This window comes from Denticeps clupeoides, chromosome 10, assembly GCF_900700375.1.
Source record: "Denticeps clupeoides chromosome 10, fDenClu1.1, whole genome shotgun sequence".
NCBI lineage: Eukaryota > Metazoa > Chordata > Actinopteri > Clupeiformes > Denticipitidae > Denticeps > Denticeps clupeoides.
Window position 1 is genome coordinate 14,197,131 of NC_041716.1, and position 19,475 is coordinate 14,216,605.

At 43.1% G+C, this 19,475-nt stretch overlaps 2 protein-coding genes across 3 annotated transcripts; one reads left to right on the forward strand and one right to left on the reverse strand.

Moving 5' to 3' along the window:
- Positions 1–4,996: 4,996 nt before the first annotated feature.
- Positions 4,997–7,236, reverse strand: LOC114798547 (E3 ubiquitin/ISG15 ligase TRIM25). Its single transcript, XM_028994348.1, has one exon. It carries the CDS (start codon positions 7,191–7,193, stop codon positions 5,541–5,543), a length of 1,653 nt encoding a protein of 550 aa, XP_028850181.1. The 5' UTR covers positions 7,194–7,236; the 3' UTR covers positions 4,997–5,540.
- Positions 7,237–8,727: 1,491 nt separating this feature from the next.
- emc1 (ER membrane protein complex subunit 1) lies at positions 8,728–19,401 on the forward strand. 2 transcript variants are annotated; one of them, XM_028993249.1, is made up of 23 exons: positions 8,728–8,862; positions 9,305–9,432; positions 10,054–10,119; positions 10,209–10,302; positions 10,550–10,678; positions 10,788–10,914; positions 11,195–11,350; positions 11,434–11,601; positions 11,681–11,752; positions 11,860–11,958; positions 12,047–12,143; positions 12,917–13,033; positions 13,398–13,406; positions 13,679–13,878; positions 14,045–14,194; positions 14,275–14,436; positions 14,568–14,687; positions 14,768–14,905; positions 15,161–15,334; positions 15,493–15,703; positions 16,049–16,133; positions 16,225–16,354; positions 18,522–19,401. In XM_028993249.1, exons 1-23 carry the CDS (start codon positions 8,771–8,773, stop codon positions 18,699–18,701), a joined length of 2,904 nt encoding a protein of 967 aa, XP_028849082.1. In that variant the 5' UTR covers positions 8,728–8,770; the 3' UTR covers positions 18,702–19,401. The 2 variants fall into 2 exon arrangements, with proteins under 2 accessions (XP_028849082.1, XP_028849083.1); XM_028993250.1 differs by lacking the exon at positions 13,398–13,406.
- The last annotated feature ends 74 nt before the right edge of the window (positions 19,402–19,475 follow it).

The window sequence follows — 19,475 nt, forward strand, 5'->3', positions numbered from 1 at the left end:
TAAACATCTGAACGTGTCTTTTACAAAATGGGAACTATGCCCTGCTCAGTTGCTTGATTAAATTTGCCCCTTACATCTACAACCATTTGCTAATTAGTAGTGCTTTGTCATGAAATAGAAATATAGGCCACTGGGGACACATCTGACCGCACGTTTCTAGGTGCCAGTCTGGAGCCTGGGTAAATGGGAAGGGTTGTGTCAGGAAGGGTGTCCTGCGTAAAATTTATGTGGATGACAAGACTGGTTGAGGAGCAGTTCCAATCTCCTGGCACACAATTCTCCCCACACTGCAACACTAAATTACAGCACAAGCCTCTTTACTCTCAGCGAACTTCATACATACATCAGTGTACTTCATACGTACCGTTTTTAATTTAAGTTTTCATGATCTTTGTTAAACATTACAAATTTTCCACTACCTATTTTTCCTCTAATAGAGATCTGAAAGAACAATCAACCTTGCAAACCCATGTCCCAGAAATAAAGTATGATTCGCACTTCCCCAGTGCTAATCTGAGCTCTGGTGACATCGTTTTCAGAGATAAAAGAAAAATATTTTAAGCAGAGCAGTATTATTTTAAAGCAGAGGTGGCAGTAGCTGCTGCTGAGTTACCTTTAAGTAGTTGAATAGTTCACTTCACGGCTCGCCGGACACCTTTCATATCTGCCCACTGCCCATCAACATGTACATTTACATTTAAGGCATTTGGCAGACGCCCTTATCCAGAGCGACTTACAACGTGCTTTCAAGTTACCATCGATGAAGTGATCAGTTCCGGTTCATTAGGACCCTCAACTATGAATACAATCTTTTTATTCACTCTTGTAGTAGATTCTGTACACAAAGTTCGACAATAAGAAGAATACAAGTTAATCAAAATATTCTCTAAAGAGGAAGGTCTTGAGCTGCCGTTTGAAAGTGCTCAGTGACTGAGCTGTTCTGACATCAAGGGGAAGTTCATTCCACCACCGAGGGGCCAAGACAGAGAAGAGTCTAGATGAGTGTCTTCCTTTTACCTTTAGTGGTGGAGGGACCAGGCGAGCAGTACTGGAGGCTCGGAGTATATGAGGTGCAGTGCGAGGTGTAATAAGGGCTGTGAGGTAGGATGGTGCTACTCTATGTTTGGCTTTGTAGGCCAGCATCAGTAGTTTGAATCTGATGCGTGCAGCTACTGGGAGCCAGTGGAGGGAACGTAACAGAGGGGTGGTGTGGGAGAATTTGGGAAGGTTGAAGATCAGTCGTGCTGCTGCATTCTGTATTAGTTGTAGAGGTCGGATGGTACATAGTGGTAGACCAGCTAGAAGGGAGTTACAGTAATCCAGTCGTGAGATTACTAAGGACTGAACCAGTAGTTGGGTGGCCTGGGTTGACAGATAAGGGCGGATTCGTCTGATATTGTAGAGAAGGAATCTACATGAACGGGAAAGATTGCTGATGTAAGTCGAGAAGGAGAGTTGGTTGTCTATTGTTACTCCAAGTTTGCGGGTTGTTATAGAAGGAGAGAGCTGTGAGTTGTCCAGGTAAATAGCAAGATCCTGACGTGGTGAAGAATCTGCTGGAATGAATATTAGTTCAGTTTTGGTGGGATTGATTTTGGGCTGCCATCCAAGATGAGATGTCGGTTAGGCATGCAAACATTTTCGAAGCAGCATGTAGATCAGAGGGAGGAAAGGAGAAGATGAGTTGTGTGTCGTCAGCATAGCAGTGGTAGGATAATCCATGTGAGGAAATGACCTCACCAAGTGATCTCGTGTAGAGGGAGAAAAGGAGAGGACCTAGCACCGAGCCTTGAGGAACACCAGTGGAGAGTCTATGTAAGGCAGAGGTGGATCCTTTCCAGGTCACTTGGTAAGATCGGTCGTCAAGGTAGGAAGCAAACCACTGCCATGGTGAGCCCTGAATTCCAAGCCTCTTCAGGATTGACAAGAGAGTCTTGTGGTTAACTGTGTCAAATGCTGCAGAGAGGTCGAGGAGAATAAGAACTGATGACAGTTTTTCCAATCTGGCTGCATGTAGCTGCTCGGTAACAGCCAGAAGGGCCATCTCAGTAGAATGAGCTGTTCTGAAGCCAGACTGGTTTGGATCCAGTTAGAATGCAACATATGCATTCATATTTAACCTTTCATAAATATTGTGCATGGGTGTGACCAAAAGAATGCCAACAAGAAAGTAATAATCAAACTAATTATACTAGGAATATCAATACTCTCTGGCTCTCTTGTCACCTGTTTCACGATCATAAAATGTGGAAGTTAATGAGTAGCCAGTGAAGGATGGAGAGTTTGTGCAATCACCACTGAAAGTTGATTACTCATTAGTGGTGGCAGTTTTGGCCTAGCGGTTAAGGAAACAGACCCGTAATCAAAAGGTTGTCGGTTCAAATACCAAACCTGACACTGAGGTGCCAATGAACAAAGTACCATCCCCACACATTGCCTTTCTTTGCTGCCCTCTCCTCCCTCTGGGGACGGGTTAAATGCAGAGACCTTGCTGGGTGCTGTGCTCACTTTTTCAACAAATACAGATCTCTACCCCCACAAAAGGACCTTTTAACTGGCTCGGAAATTGCAATGAAGGAAATCAACAGAGAAAATCAACAGAAGGAATTAAAGTACTCCACAAACTGGAGAAGATTTTTTCCAAGCGGAATCTCCACTCTGCTTGGCAGGGACTGGAAACCATGGCCTCTGTGAACACCGTTGTCTCCAGCCCCAGAATCATCCATGTCGAGGGCAGCAGCACCACATCCCTCGACTCATTTTACACGAGGTATGAGTCAGACAACACCACTCAGCTCCAGGGTCTAAGATCCTCACTCAAACCAGGCAACTACAGTCCACAGTCATCCCCATTCCCAAAAAAACCCAACCAAAGCCATGAATGGTCTTCAGCCCATGGCTCTTACCTCTCTTGTGACGAAAGCTATGGACATCACCACATCATCAGAAATTCTCTGAAATTCTCCTCCAACACAGAGGACGTTCTCCGAAAGTGTCACCAAAGGCAAAACCTCCTCAGGAAGCTCAATTCCTTTGCAGTCAGAAAAGACATTTTAACCGACTTTTTAGTACTCCTTCAAAGAAAGTGTCACATCATTCTCCATCATCTGCTTCATCATTCCACCAGCATGCAGCACAGAAACCTGCCACAGGGAACTGTCAACGTGTGCTCTTAAGATTAATCCTCATTACACATCTGTGACCAGCAGACATGCAGGTTGGCAGTCAAGATCATCAGAGACCCCTCACACCCACTGAACTTTGAGTGGCCTTTCAGTGGCTCCCCTCCAAACGCCGGCTCCGATGCGCCGGCTGCTGGACACAGAGGAATAAGGTCACCTTTGTTCCCAAAGCTTCTGAACTCCTGACACCTCCCCAGAACAACCATTATCCCCTCACACACTCCCACCCCCACACCCCCAACTCAAATCTACAGAGAAAATGGTTTTTGTGTGTCATCTGGCCCTGGGGGACAAATAAAGGTCTGTGAATTCAATTACTATGGCTTTGTCATATTAAAACCAGACAGCAGGTGGCGCCAGACATTCAAGTCGACGAGTGACCAATGACTCAGTCTACTGTTCTAAAGACCGTTTGTATCTGACTCTCTTCAGGCCGAAAATAAAATCCTAAAAAAATACGTGAAATGAAATATTATTAGTAAGTGGCGATTCTAGAACACCTATTATTCTTATCTGACTTCTCAAGCACTTATATTATAGTACTTTTTTATGGTTCGGCAATGAAAGTGGACTTTGTAATGGGAACAAGAGAATGAACAGAATGATAAATACTGAACCTCCAAGGTGCCACTGTGGTGCCACAGGTGTCCTTTTCACCTATATGGGTCCATGGACGTTATGGGATCCATCTATCCAGAAAAGCGCCCGTCAGACCCCTTTGTCAAGTTTTGACAGATGGGCTTGGTTCGGAATTCCCTGAATGGTGCGTAACAGACCATGACATTTCAATAAAATCATCGTGTGAATGGCATTAAGAATTTGGCTTGGGCTAGTTGCATCCACATCACCACAGCTAGCATCGGAGATTGCTAGATTAGATTGCTAGCTGACCCAGACAACACAAGCTACATTGCTCTTCTTTCATCTGTCGTTTATTTAGTCCTGTGGAATTTAGGCGTCCCGGACAGGGGTCTTGGCTCTAGATGTAGGGTGGTAGTAGCCTAGTGGGTAACACACTCGCCTATGAACCAGAAGACCCGGGTTCGAATCCCACTTACTACCATTGTGTCCCTGAGCAAGACACTTAACCCTAAATTGCTCCAGGGAGACTGTCCCTGTAACTACTGATTGTAAGTCGCTCTGGATAAGGGCGTTTGATAAATGCTGTAAATGTAAATGTAAATGTAGATGACATACAGAGCTCAGTCCAACATCCTCACTATCACATGCAGAACGCTGCATGGTATACTTCATTCACACACCTACCTACTAGAGCTTTTTGGGTTCTTGTGTGTGACAAGTGGTCTGTACATTCATGTTACTGCGTCCTGAACTTAGCTGCTAATTTCTTCAATTCCGTTGGGCCATTTCCATGTCTTGTCTGCCTTACTCTCATTTGTCTTTAATTATACTTAATAACTCTCTGTAGTTAAGCTCCCATGCTTCCCCGCTACCTTTGTCGCCCATGTGCTGTGGACCCACGTTAGCGATGTCCGTTCTGTTTAATTTGGCCGCTGTGCTTGTGTAGCTTTATGTGCCCTCTATTTAAAACAGTGTTGTGCCTCGTGCCTCAGCTGTAATGAGACGTACTTAAAAGGAATACTTTCCAAATACTTTCGCTTTCTGAAATTCTCACCCCTTGAATTCATTTTTAAGTCCATTCAGTTAAAATACTGATATTAATATGCTGTTTTTTTTTACTTATTTGTCACAGTACATTAGTTTTAGTAAAATGCAATGCATACATGAAAGAGCGTTTTCATCATCAAAAAAGAGACTGTACTCAAAGAGCATTTAGCAGGTTTATAGTAACACATGATTCTATCACATTTTCAAATAGTCTAGGAATACATTTACATTTACAGCATTTGGCAGACGCTCTTATACAGAGCAACTTACATGAGTGCTTTAAAATAACCATCATAGAAGTCCCTCATTTGGTTCAATTCTTCACAGATGTATCTGCATTTCTCCCCACATCTTCTTATTCAGCACCAATGCAGACCCCAAAAAGACTGCTTAAAAGTACTCTCTCTGCTACTGGTGTCCAGCGTTTAACTTTTCATGTGAAGTTCACCATGCTGGGAGTTCCAGACACGTGTTTATAAGGCCTTGTTCCCAGTTTTGTATATTGGGGGGAAAGATATTGGGCTGCCATGGCATATGTTTCGTGGCAAAATGAAAGTGCTTTTAGCCAATGTACAAAAACTAGAATCTCTATGTACAAGCCCAAAAGATCAAAATATTATCACCTTTGTGTTGCTTAGACCTAGTTCATTTTATATATGCTATGCTTACCGCTTCTGTCAGAGTCATCACTACATGTCCTGACTACAAACAGTTAACATTTCAGAACTTTTACACTTTTGATTGTAGAGTAATCCAGGAGTTTTCGTTACTGGAGTGCAGCGCGAATGCTGGATACAGAGTTTCTTGAAAGAGAGCCCTAAATGTATGCAGGTGCTCCTTACGACTTTTGCTGTTGTAGAAGCTCAGCCTTCCCCCCTCATAATCCAACATGACCTCCAGCCTCTGTGGGGGTGTAGGTGGAGCATCAGCCAGAGCGAAGCTGTTGGAACCATGGCACACAGTGAGCTTCTTGTTTTTCCACTGCAGCCGCCACGACGCCGAGTTGTGGCCCATGCGACTGTGGTCACCCTTCCTCGGCACGTTCCTGTAGCTTGCACCCACTGACCACATGCTCTGGCTACTGACCTCCACCACCCAAGCATGTTGCCCGTTGGAGAAGCCCTGAGTGCACAGCACTTGCACAGCGGTGGTGAAGCGCTCTGGGTTCTCCTGGTAGGGCTGCTTGTTGGAGCTGAATTTGACAGTTTGGAGGTCTTTAGAGAGCAGGAGGTTGACGTGTGCCGTGTTGGGGTTGAAAGTCAGTTCCAGTGGGTTTAGGAGGCTATGCAGCTCCTGATGGAGCTGACCCATCTCGGCACGAAAGTCCTCACTGTTCAGGCTGGTACTGAGTTTCTTGGCACTGAAGGCGATGCGTTCTGGTGCTTGTGGAATGGAACTGGACAGTACTTCCTTCAACTTGGGCTCAACTTGCAAAAAGCCAATGATGAAAAGTGGCTCAGCTGTCTCAGCCAGCACCCTGGTGATATCTTCCTGATACTCACAAAGACTCTGGGCCTGGTCTTTCAGCAGATCTACGCACTGGTCCCAATTCTTCTGCTGCTGGCGCTGTTCCTGTTCTACATGCTTCTTCATTTCCTGTTGGAAGAGGTTTGCCAGTGACTTCATAGCATCTAGCAATTTCCCGACCTGAGTAACAAGCTTCTCTGCTGCTGCTGCAGAGGCACCACCCTGATTGCCCTCCGTTGCTGTTTGTAGAAGGCTCTGTGTCATCTGCAGGCGGTCAGCTACCGCCTTACTTTGAATCTCCAGCAGGTGCCGCATCTCAGCCTCAGCGGCAGCAAAGGTCTGCACCTCGTGGTTTTGATGGTCCCCTTCTGCTACACAGGTACTGCACAAGAAACCGCGATCGCTGCCACAGTAGTATTCCAATACCTGGTTGTGCTGTTTGCATTTGCTCCAGCTTTGCTCAGTAGAAGGTTCTACAAAGGTGCGGTTGTGGAAGGAGTGCCTTTGGGCATGATGTTCTAGGTGAGCCTGGCATGAGGACACATTGCAGTGCAGGCAAGACATTTCACCCGGCACAGAGTTCTTCTGGCAATGATCGCAGAACACTTCTGGTTTTGGTCCATCGCTGTTTCTTACTCCACCGCCAAGTAAGGATGCTTGGAAATGCTCCACAATGCTGCTGAGCTTGAAGTTCTTCTGCAGGGAATCTGGACCCCCAAAGTCCCTCCTGCACTCTGGGCACTGGGATTGTCCCTTGGGCGCATTCTCACACAGCGTGGCTTTCTTGATGCAGGTCAGGCAGTAGTTATGTCCACAAGGCAGAACCACTGGATTACAGAACAACTGCAAGCAGATGGGGCAGCTCAGCTCCTGAGCCAAGATATCCTCAGCCTTGACCGGAGTAGACAGAGACATGACAACCTTTCTCTTCACCTCGCAAGACTGTAATGCGCTCTGCCTCCTGTGCCGGGTGGACAAGAGGCGGGCAGAATGGGGAAGAGGGTGGTGACTGTTACTGGAAACACAAGTTATGGAATGTAGGCGTACAAGGCGATTGTCACATACAATCATTAAAGTATAAATCAAGTTTAAATACACAAAAGATTAAACAGATTCAATTAATCGTTTAAATAAAATGCCTATAATAACTCAAAAAAGAAAACCTCCAGTGTGGACATGAAACAAAAAATAATTGTGGGACTATGGCTCTACTGAAGAATGAAGACAATAAGTAAGGATGTAAGCTGGATTCATGTAATATTTTCATGTTTAATTACTTTTGCATGGTTACACTGCAAAAGAAATGTCAAAGATGCGGAACGAGAATTATAACATTGTTTTTTTGTCTCTCCTCAGGAAAAAAATAAGCCTTGAAGTTGTTGACTATATCAAGTCATCTAAGTAAGTAATCTGAGAGTAATATATTGGGGGGAAAGATATTGGGCTGCCATGGCACATGTTTCGTGGCAAAACAAACTGAAACTGCTGCTGGGTAATATGTTGTCTAGATTCAAGTTAGTCATCTGAATTGTGACGGATTCATTTCGCCTGAGAGCTCTTTGGACTCGAACTCACTTGGATACTAGAAATGCCAGCACTAGAATGTTGCCAGGCTTGTTTCATTCTTCATGCATTCTTCATGCATTAAAAGTGCAAGACACTTAAAAATAGGACGATGACGATGACAATGACTTTCCCTTTTTTCACAGCACTTCACAAAAGTGGCAAAGAGTACAAAAGAATTTAAGAAATAATGGGCTGCTGTTTAGTCTGTTAGTCCTTGTTTTAAGGCTCCTGTCTCTTTTTCCTGACGGTAGCAGTTGGAACAGGTCATGAGCTGGGTGCTGTCGTGGAAAATAAAAGATTCCAATAACCCAGCTCGGTGAGAAAAAAATATTATTGAGAGCCTCTGCTGCGCAGGGTTTGTTTATGTTCTCCTCATTTGTTTCCCCTGTTTTTGGCCCTCGTGCCTGTTTGAGTTGTGTTTAAATTAATCATGTCAGTGCTGAACACCAGAATGTCAGAATGTGATGTTGGTGGCATCACCCGTTTGGATGAATTCTTATTGCATAACTCACCACACAACAATGACAATGTAGACTTAGATTTTCACTGTCGGTTGTCATTTCAAATTACGACACGTCATGAATTTACGCTTTTTCATTTTAAACAGTATACACAGGTTAATACTATACTCCAGGTTAAATATTGCGTCCCTGAGCAAGACGCTGAACCCTGAGTGTCTCCAGGGGGGGACTGTCCCCGTAACTACTGATTGTAAGTCGCTCTGGATAAGAGTGTCTGATAAATGCTGTAAATGGTTACTAAACCGATGAAAGAAAAGACACACGTAAACAAAGGCAAACAATTTTAGAATCAGAATGAGTTTGTATGGATTCTGGGTTGTACAGGCCCATGCTCGGTCCTTCCCTTGGAATCATGGGAGCGGGGTGCATTGTGGGAAATAAGTGACGCTTCCGCCGTTCCGCAACATGTCAGCGCTCGTGTGCAGAGTTGTGGCGTTTTTTTGTTTGCTACGGGCCAGTGCGGCTGTGTTTGAAGACCAGGTCGGGAAGTTTGACTGGTGAGACGCGGGCTTTGGGAGTGAAATTTAGCAGGAAGTGGCGGGGACGCGTTAAAGCAGAGCCTCCGCTCGGCGAGCTAGCTGCTAGCGCCGGTGTCGGTCCTGAGAACCGCAGCTTATTAGCGGGGGGGGGGGGGGGGGGGGGGGGGGGGGGGGGTGATGTCGGTGCTATAAATGCTCTACACCGTCATTAAAGTAACAGTAATTTACATCGCCGATGCCTTACAGCTCCGTCGTAATATAAATGGTGCTGTTCTGAGTTGCGGTGAAGGTCACTGCTGTGTAAAAACAGAAATAACCAATGGGATGAGTCGGAGCAGCATTCTGATTGTCTTAATGTTGTTACCGCAATGGAGAGACTACCTGACGGCTCCACCCTGTGTTGGTCGTGCAGATACTCAACCGAAATGCTTCATTATTGTTTCTGTCTCTTTGTGTACAGGAGACAGCAGTTTGTGGGAAATGTCCGCTTCGCTGCCTTTGACGCTCATTCTCAGGCATCTAAAAAGCTGCTTGTAGCCACAGAGAAGAACATATTTGCCTCAGTGAACTCCAGAACAGGAGAGCTCTGTGAGTGGTGATTTCTTTTCTTTCGTGCTGTGTAGATATCAGGTATGCACCAGTCAGAAATCCGTGTATCAGATGTCGGTCAAATACTTGGATCGGTTCTCAGTAACAGGGTGCTGTTTTTGTGTTTGCACACTACATCCTCTTTGTACACTCTATAATGCGTACGCAGTGCGCTGGTGTAAAGTTTTACTAACTTAACGTGTTTATTGCATGGAGGTGCTACACCCTGTTCCACAGCTACTGGCAACATCCACGAAGCTAGTGTTTTGAGGGGCAGCAGGGCAATGTAAAACACTACCAACTAGCGTTATGTGTGTTTGTGTAATTGTAATGCTTGTAAAGTATTTAATTAGGAGAGGATTCGCATAGCAGAATACTGTCGTCTCCTCAAAGTAAGATGTTTTATTCAGTAAAAACTAGTATCAGATCAGTACTCTGGGGATGGATTATTTCCAACAGCTATGAGTATTTGGTATTGGAACTGAGAGATCTGGATCAGTGCTGGCAAAAAAAATAAATAAAAAATTCTGACTGCAATGTGATCATGTTATCATCTGAGACCCGAGGGAATTTCAGCTCTGGCTGTGCATGTTGAAACTCTGAGCTCTCTACCCCATCCAGTTTGGCGTCATGTAGATAAGACGGGACAAGATGGGCAAATCGATGCCATGTTGGTTCATGGACAAGGTGAGTTGCACTGTGCCGTGCTGTAAATATCTATAGAGAATGCTAACTTTCCCACAGTGTTTGATGAATTGTCTCTGGTGTCCGCACAGATGCAGTTTTGGTGGTGGGAAATGGCCGTTTGCTCCGTTCCTGGGAGACCAACATTGGGGGTCTGAATTGGGAAGTAGTGATGGACACCGGGAGGTAAAAACACATGTTTCAATCTGAAATTTTGATATCTGACTTGTTTCCAAGACAGAGCCTTCGGAAGAAAAACAAACATTTGGAATTGCTTAAAAAGTAACTAAACTGGTATTCTTTTTCAAGATATGTTCTTGAAGAGTCAATACATGATCAGGTTATTTTCTTTTTATTAATGGGGAAAAAACAGTTCTACCCCTAATGCCCAACCCTCTGGCTAAAGCACCAATAAACTTCATTTGCATCCTAGCTTTCAGACGGCTCAGTTGATTGGACTTGCAGACATTGTGAAGTTTGTGGCTGTGTTGAAGAAATCCGCCATTTCTCTCCATTACCTCTCCAACGGCCATCAGAAATGGGTCGAGAATCTTCCAGACAGGTACGTGCAAATTTGTGTTTTTTTTAAGTTTGATTTGATTTTCACTTTTTTTGCCGATACTAATAAGCCTTTGTACAATACAAGTGAGACTTCCCCTCCCCATCCTCAGTGACACTGTGCAGTATCAGACTGTGTATTCCAGTGGGAATGGCGACGTCTTTGTCCTGGGCTTGGTTCCACATTCCCACATTGTTGTTGTGGCTTATAACATTGAAGATGGAGAGATAATGAAACAGGTAAGTCATTCCATTCTATTTTCCTGTTATTCTAGGTACTTGTACAACAATTTTTGTTGACTAAAATATTCTTGGTTAATTCTGACTAAAATGTGACTTTTAGTTGACTGAAACTTGACTAGACTAAAATGAGTCTGAACATGACTAAAACTAATAAAGACTAAATTGACCGCAAACTCTAAGACTAAAATTAAGACAGGCCACCAAAAACAACTTATATTAATAACAAGTTTTGGAACATGTGCCGTGTGGATACAAAAAGTGTCTAATATACCCTCAGGTATCAGTTGAAGCCCCATGGATCACTAGTTTGGATTCCAGCTGTGCTGTGGTTGGATCAGCGGTCCTGCTGTGTGTGGATCCAGTTAGCAGTTCCCTCTACACCCTCCAGCTAAATGCAGAGGGTCGGGCCGAGTTTGTACATATTCCGCTACAGGTGCCAACTGCTATTTCAGAATTTACACAACCCCCTCACCCCAACGTGTGAGTGAAGCCACGTTACTGTTATCTGTGTTGCAGTCCCTGGACTTGGAGGCAGAGGCTGGATTTCACCCTGTGGTCATCGCCACCCAACCACACCCTGCTCGCGTTCCCCTCAAAGAGTTCTTCCTGCAACTTGGTCCTGAGAGATTTATTCTGTTGCAACTGAAAGATGGTGCCATCGCCCCCCTCAGGGATTTTAACCCGGTACAGAGTCTCGGCATGGTTTTTAAATGACATTTTTGCCATTTTACAGTGTTATTTATTTTTTACTCTCTCTCCATAGGCCAACCTTGTAGCATTTGCAACAACTGGTGAGAAAACTGTTGCAGCGGTCATGTCCCCAAAGAATGAAACGGTGAGCTACTTCAGTCATGTTTCATGATTGTGTTGGTTTTTTTTTTCTTTTCTTTTTTTCTGTTTTTTATCTAACTCAATTTCTACTTATTCTGAATTATGTTTTAGGCCTGTTCTATCAACCTTTTCTCTGCTGACACTGGACGGAGGCTTCTGGACACAACTGTCACATATAACTTGGATCCAAATGGAGGGAAACTGAACAGGGTGAATGATGATGCTGCATTTATGTTTCATATCTGTTCATTAAGAACCTGGCTATTCCAAGATTGACGCAACGTTGTGTGTGTTTCAGTTGTTTGTCCTGGCGTTCCTCAAGAAAGATGACTCAGTGGGCTACAGAGCACTGGTGCAAACTGAAGATTTTGCCCTCACCTTCCTCCAGCAGCCTGGTGAGTCTCTGCTTGGTTTTCCTGACTGGTTAAGCGTCCCTGAAGCACTGGATATCAAGTATAATCTGTAACACATTACAAATACATATATGTGTACAGGTAAGAACAAGACAACGTTTTAGTGGTTTGGATTCAAATTACTGGAACATGGGCTCCCTCTAGTGGTACACAGAGTCTATGAGATGAAAAAGTCTATGGCAATGTCTTGGAAAAAAACCTTATGCAGTGTACATAATATTGTCACTTTATGGAAATTTGCAATCCATATTCAGTGATGCTTGGTCTACACTCCATACTTCGACTGTTATTGTGTATATTGTGTTGTCTTGTTTATTTATAATCTGTATTTTGTGCACACCTGTAAATAAGATCCTGATATTGTATATAAGAAAAGAAAGTGATGTGATTGTCACTTGTGATACACAGCAGCACAGCACATGGTGCACACAGTGAAATTTGTCCTCTGCATTTAACCCATGAGCAGTGGGCAGCCATGACAGGCGCCTGGGGAGCAGTGTGTGGGGACTGTGCTTTGCTTGAGAGACATCAATGATGGGAACCAAAGTCCTATGTGTGCTAACATACTTGGCTTAAATCATGATTCTGATTAAATGTATTTTTAAGTATTCTGAGTGTGTTCTGCATACTTTTTGTTTATTTTAACAGAATAATTCACTGAATAGATTTATGGCAGTGTATTCAGTATTGAGGGATTGCTATGTTTTCTTTTCAATACTTTTGTCCCGCATTGATAAATGCTTGTTGTTTTGTAGGCCGAGTGGTGTGGGTGAGGGAGGAAGCACTTGCTGATGTTGTTACCATGGAAATGGTTGACCTGCCACTGACGGGAACACAGGCGGAGCTGGAGGGTGAATTTGGGAAAAAAGCAGGTAACATGGTCACATGGTTCTCTGTGAGAGACATGTGCTGCTGCAGCTGCTACTAACCCTTTTTTCTGCATGTTTTCTGACCTTTCATATCCTTTCATTTAAATTATTGGGTTACTTTAATTGTTTGTGTACTCAAAACGTCTAAAAATGTTCTTGTGCCACAGTCACTGTTTTTCTGTTTTCATGTTTTGCCACTAAATCTAACACTTTGGCACTGGGTTTTATTCAGTCCAGATTTTTGGCCCTCCGTAATTTTGTGTGTTTTGTTGCTATGCTTCTCTGTTCTGCTGCTCTCACTGGCTTTGTCTCTGTATTTATTTTTCATGTATTCTTTGACTTTTCTTACTGCTGCACTGGGATCCAGCCATTCAAGGTAGAGTGGAAAAAGTCATATCACTCTTTCCCTGGAGAAAAACCTGGCTGTTTTGTAATGTTTTAACAAGTGGTTGGCTTAATTGTGTATGAGAGAATGTGATTTTAATTTTTTTTCCCTCCCCCTTCACTGTTTTGCTCTGAAATGTATAATAAAAGCTGTCTTCCCTTTGTCCATGTTATTACTATTATTATTATTAGTTTGGTTTGGAATTTATTTCTCAATCTCATGTTGCGTCTGTGCCTTTGTATTTCTTGTATGCTTTTGTGCAGATGGACTGTTGGCGATGGTGCTGAAGCGTCTCTCTTCCCAGCTTATACTGCTGCAGGCGTGGATTGGTCACCTGTGGAAGCTCTTTTATGATGCCCGCAAGCCACGCAGCCATGTGAAGAATGAGGTGACCATTGAGACACTTGCACGTGATGAGTTTAACCTGCAGAAGATGATGGTGATGGTGACAGCATCTGGCAAGGTATAAACGGTGCATGATTAAATTTACTTAATGATGTCTCACATTGCATTTAAAATAAGTTTAACACCATTAAGATAAGTCACAGCATTGTGTTGTGGTATGTTTTTGCATTTTGCAATTTATTGTCCTTTTGTAGACGGATATTTTCTTCTTTTTATCTTTGCAGCTTTTTGGTATTGATAGCAAATCTGGAACCATCCTGTGGAAGCACTACCTACAGAACGTTCAGCCTAATGCTGCTTTTAAACTGATGGTGCAGAGAACCACAGCACATTTCCCTCACCCCCCTCAATGCACGCTGCTGATTAAAGATAAGGTACTGCTCCCATTACCCCTCTACTGTACTTCTCCACTTGAAGTTGTTTTTGATGTATGATTTTTGTTACTTCGAATCAGGACACAGGTCTGGGCTCTCTTCATGTCTTCAATCCCATCTTCGGTAAGAAGAGCCACATTGCTCTGCCCACTCTACCCCGCCCCATTCAGCAGTCCTTGTTGCTGCCAATTATGGATCAGGATTACACCAAGGTCCTTATGCTTATTGATGATCAATATAAGGTAGGTTAATCACTCATCATGATTAGTACCCTTGTGTGATATTTACATTGGCCATGTTACAAAATCCTTGGGTTATGGTCTCTCTCATGAAGCTCTTTTTAAGTGTATGTGATGGCTTGCTCTCCTCAAAGGTCACTGCCTTCCCATCCACCAAGAATGTATTGCAACAGCTGCAGGAGATGGCTTCCTCCATCTTCTTCTACCTGGTTGACTCCAGTCAGGGAACATTGTCTGGCTTCCGACTGCGCAAGGTAAGCATGCCCTTCCCACACATATTCATAAACTCCTGCAACTGCACACACACTACTGACTGACTTTTGTGTGTGTCCAGGACCTGTCCACTGAGTTGATGTGGGAGGTTGTCATCCCTGCTGAGGTTCAGAAAATTACACTGGTCAAAGGGAAGCGTGCTAACGAGCACGTGCACTCTCAGGGGCGCGTCATGGGCGACCGCAGCGTGCTCTATAAGGTTTGCATTCTTGTTGCATGTTTCCTCATAAATGTGAGTCTGATTTTAGGTTTAGTTCTGGAGCAACATTGAGGTAAATGTGTTGATTGAGAGTTACAATGGCAGTATCAGGAGATTGTGTGGTGTATCTGGTTGATTTCTATTTCTGCCTGCTATCTGGGCTCTGTTTTAAGTCAGTGAGGCTTGGTTTAATTGAGTTGTTGTAGTGTCTTCTTTTTTTTAAGCTGTTGCACATATTGTGTTTTTGCTCCTCAGTATCTGAACCCAAATCTGCTGGCAGTTGTGACTGAGAGTACAGACACACACCCGGAGCGTAGTTTCATTGGGGTCTTCCTGATTGATGGGGTGACTGGTCGTATAATTCATGAAGCTGTGCAGAGGAAGGCCCGTGGGCCTGTTCACCTTGTGCACTCTGAGAACTGGGTGGTGGTGAGTAATCAAACATGCTTTAATGTACAGGTTTATACAATAAATAAATTATACAGTATCTATGATTAATCCTATTGGTATATGTATCTAAATGTTGACCAGAAATTGTAGGCTGTTTTCTCAGTGAATTCACTGAATTCTCCTTTTCCCTTTGGCAGTATGAGTATTGGAACACCAAATCTCGCAGGAATGAGTTTTCTGTGCTGGAGCAATATGAGGGCACAGAGTTATACAACAGCTCCGTGTTCAGTTCTCTGGATCGGCCCCACCCTCCGCAGGTGCTGCAGCAATCTTATATCTTCCCTTCCCCCATCAACACGCTGGAAGCCACCCTCACTGAGAAAGGCATCACTAGCCGCCACTTGCTTGGTCAGTCTCACCTCAATTATCCATTACTGATAGAGGCATCCCAGGCCTACGATGCGGGTTTTTTCCTGTACTAATTTCAGACAACACAACCTTCAAAGTAGTGCGGTTGTGCAGTTTTAGTGACTTTTATTCTGAGGTATATCAAAATGTTTTAAATATTTACTTGTCAGACCTTTAGTGGCCACATTCAAGATGAGAAATGAGCTCTGATTATAATTTTTTTTGCACACTCTGTTGCAAAAAGGAACTTTTAAGTTGCTGAAGAAGATTGGTTATAATGGGGTACAAACCTGTGCATAGTATCTGTAAATGTAAAAAAATGTTGTCTGTTCCCTGCTGGTGTAGTGGGACTTCCATCAGGAGCAATTCTTTCTTTACCCAAAATGTTTCTGGACCCACGAAGACCAGAGGTGGTTTCTGAACAGAGCCGGTGAGTTGATCGTTTTAATGACTATTCGCTTAATTGTAAATTCTTACACTGACTCTACATCTACTTGTGTGTGTGTGTGCGCACATCACAGAGAGGAGAATCTTATTCCTTATGCACCAGAGATGCCTATCAGAACTGAGTGGTTTATAAACTATAACCAGACAGTGTCAAGAGTTAAAGGAATCTACACTGCCCCCTCTGGCCTGGAGTCCACTTGTCTGGTGAGTACAAACTGTTTTGAAAGGGATTGATGATATGGCATCATCAGAAATGAGTCCACATGATATTCCATGTTTAACAGGTTTGTGATTTTGGTGGCAGTTTTGGGAAGTGGTGTTCACCTCATGCAGAGCATTCAAATAGTGGCCAGTAATAAATGTGCCGAGTGCTTCTCACTTCTGCTCTACACTTTTTGCATAAAGCCATAATCACCACCACCAAAATGATAGGTAATTCTTGGATTCAAAGATGCATTCAAGATTGCACTGGAGTGTTTGGCTTGCCAGTGTTAATGTTGTTTGCTTTTGCTGAGTTTAACTGTAAATGTCTACTGTCTACTTGTATATGATCTGCAAACACTGCTTCACCTTTTGGTTTTCTGTGAAAAACCTGACGAGAGTGGAATCTGCTAGACAGGGAAGATTGCCCCCATTCCCTTTGCTTGTCTCAGAGATTGTCTCACTTCCGCCGGACCCTGACTCCACCTCCCCAGTGAAAGCGTACTACTCGCTGCCGCGGTCAGTTACGCGAGGCTAAACGTTTATTTGAAACGCACTTCTGCACCTTTCCTGTGGGAATAATTTCCTCTGGGTACCTCATCTCTGTATTCCTCTACGCCTGGCTGGTGCCTGTCGTTCCAGCTCCGTAGGCTCTGCTCTCCTCGTCCTCTGCTGAACCTGTGGCCTCTCAGCCGCATTCCCAGGACTGCGAAAGTCGCGGATCCACCGATCTCTACCAGGACTGCTCTGGTGAACACTAGATCGCTAGCAATGAAAACATTTATTTTAAGTCTTGTTCTCTTCACAAGGATAGGATTTTTTTTATATGTGTGACAGAAACATGGCTAAATGTTGGTGAGTCCAATGTTTTACCAAATGATTTCTGCTATTTAAACTCCCCTCGTCTATTGAGGACTAATATAATAATAATATAATAATAATAATAATAATTTAACTGTAAGAAACTGTCACAATCATCTTCATTCACCAGCTTTGAGCTGAGATTGTTTGTTTGAACTGCTCGAGTCTCAGATGGTGCTGTGTGCAGTGATTATTTCTGCCACTGAGCAAGGCACCGTCCCCACACACTGCTCCCCGGGCGCCTGTCATGGCTGCCCACTGCTCACCAAGGGTGATGGTTAAAAGCAGAGGACACCGTGTGCTGTGCTGCAGTTTTTCACAATGACAATCACTTTTCTTTCAGACATCTTCTGAAAATCTTCTGCTTAAATATTATGGTGTTGTAGTTGTTGGGGTTTTTAATATCCATGTGTGTTCTCCTGGTATGCCCATGGCTAAGGGCTTTTTTTAATCATATTAAATATTTTAATTTTGTGCAATATGCATCTGCTCCAACTCATGAACACGGTCAAGGGCACAAAATGTTTGCAATAGGGTGCAATATCTTATTTCTCTTACCTTATTTTATGAAGATTATATTTTGTACAGTACAGGACAAAAGTTTGGACACACATTCTCATTCAATGCGTTTTCTTTATTTTCATTACCATTTACATTGGTAGATTCTCACTGAAGGCATCAAAACTATGAATGAACACATGTGGAGTTATGTACTTAACATAAAAAGGTGAAATAACTGAAAACTTGTTTTATATTCTAGTTTCTTCAAATTAGTCGCCCTTTGCTCTGACATTCTCTCCATGAACTTCAAGAGGTCACCTGAAATGCTTTTCCAACAGTCTTGAAGGAGTTCCCAGAGGTGTTTAGCACTTATTGACCCCTTTGCCTTCACTCTGCGGGCCAGCTCACCCCAAACCATCTGGATTGGGTTCAGGTCCGGTGACTGTGGAGGCCAGGTCTCCACTTTTTGTTAAGTACATAACTCCACATGTGTTCATTCATAGTTTTGATGCCTTCAGTGAGAATCTACCATAAATTTTCTTTTTCAGTTATCTGTACAGTGCTAGGACTGAATGTTAAAGTGCCTTATAAATAAAGTTGTTTTGGATTTCTTCTATATTGCCATGTAATTCTAATTTAGGTGCAAATGTGGCTTTTAATATTAAATTCAAATAAAAATGTTGTGTTCTTCTGCTGTTCATAGACATTTGGATATCAATGGTATGCAAAAATAACTTCTAAGTGCAGTGTTGTCATGCAGTTTCTTTTTGGATACAAAATGTATTAATTCCTTTTTGTGTTTTCGCAGGTGGTGGCATATGGACTGGATATCTACCAGACACGCGTATTCCCGTCAAAGCAGTTTGATGTGTTGAAGGACGATTATGACTATATGCTGATCAGTAGCGTGCTGCTTGGACTCTTTTTCGCCACCATGATCAGCAAGCGCCTGGCGGAGGTTAAACTACTTAACCGGGCATGGCGGTAAGAACTCTTCACTGGCCCGAGCAGCTGTCCGCTCAGCCCAAGCCTTGCGCAGAAGTCTCCATGACAGCCAGGGACCCAGTAGAAGTCTGCCAGATGATTGTTTGCTTAGGATCCGTTTTGTGAGCAGAGCAGTGCCTGGAAGATGCCATTACTGTAACTTCAGGGTCGACTTTGCTGTGTTTTTTCCACTGTCTACCTGGCATCCAATTTCTGTGTTTTTGTCAACTTGTTTCTTCTGTCCATGGTTAAAAAAGCTGTCCAACCTTGATAAAATCTGCTCTATGCACAGCAGTACAAACAAGAATATAAAAAGTTCAGAAGGGTGCATGTTAATTTTTTTTTTTTTAGGAAAGACATTACATGTTTGTTTTATTTGTAGTCCTTGGAAAATCTAAATTAACATTTATTTCAGTCTTAGGGTTAAATCTATGTATAAATGCACTGGATTCATTTTTTTAGGGTATGTGTGTGTATGTGTATGCACGTGTGCTTGTTATTTATATTGCCTTTTGAAATGTGAGTTCCAGTAAAGAATCTGAACATAGTATAACAAATAATTCTGAGTAGCTGTTAAATTTGACCCATAACTATTATAATTATATCTTTTAGTAAGCCATGATTGATCTTCATAAATTATTAATTAAATTAAACATTTTGCTGTTTGTGCCACAGAGACAACAATAAACATTTCCCTGAAAATACTTTTCTTGCAAATGTTTTTTTTTTTTAATAGAAATGTTACACTTGACTGAATTTAAATAAATGTTGATGTGTA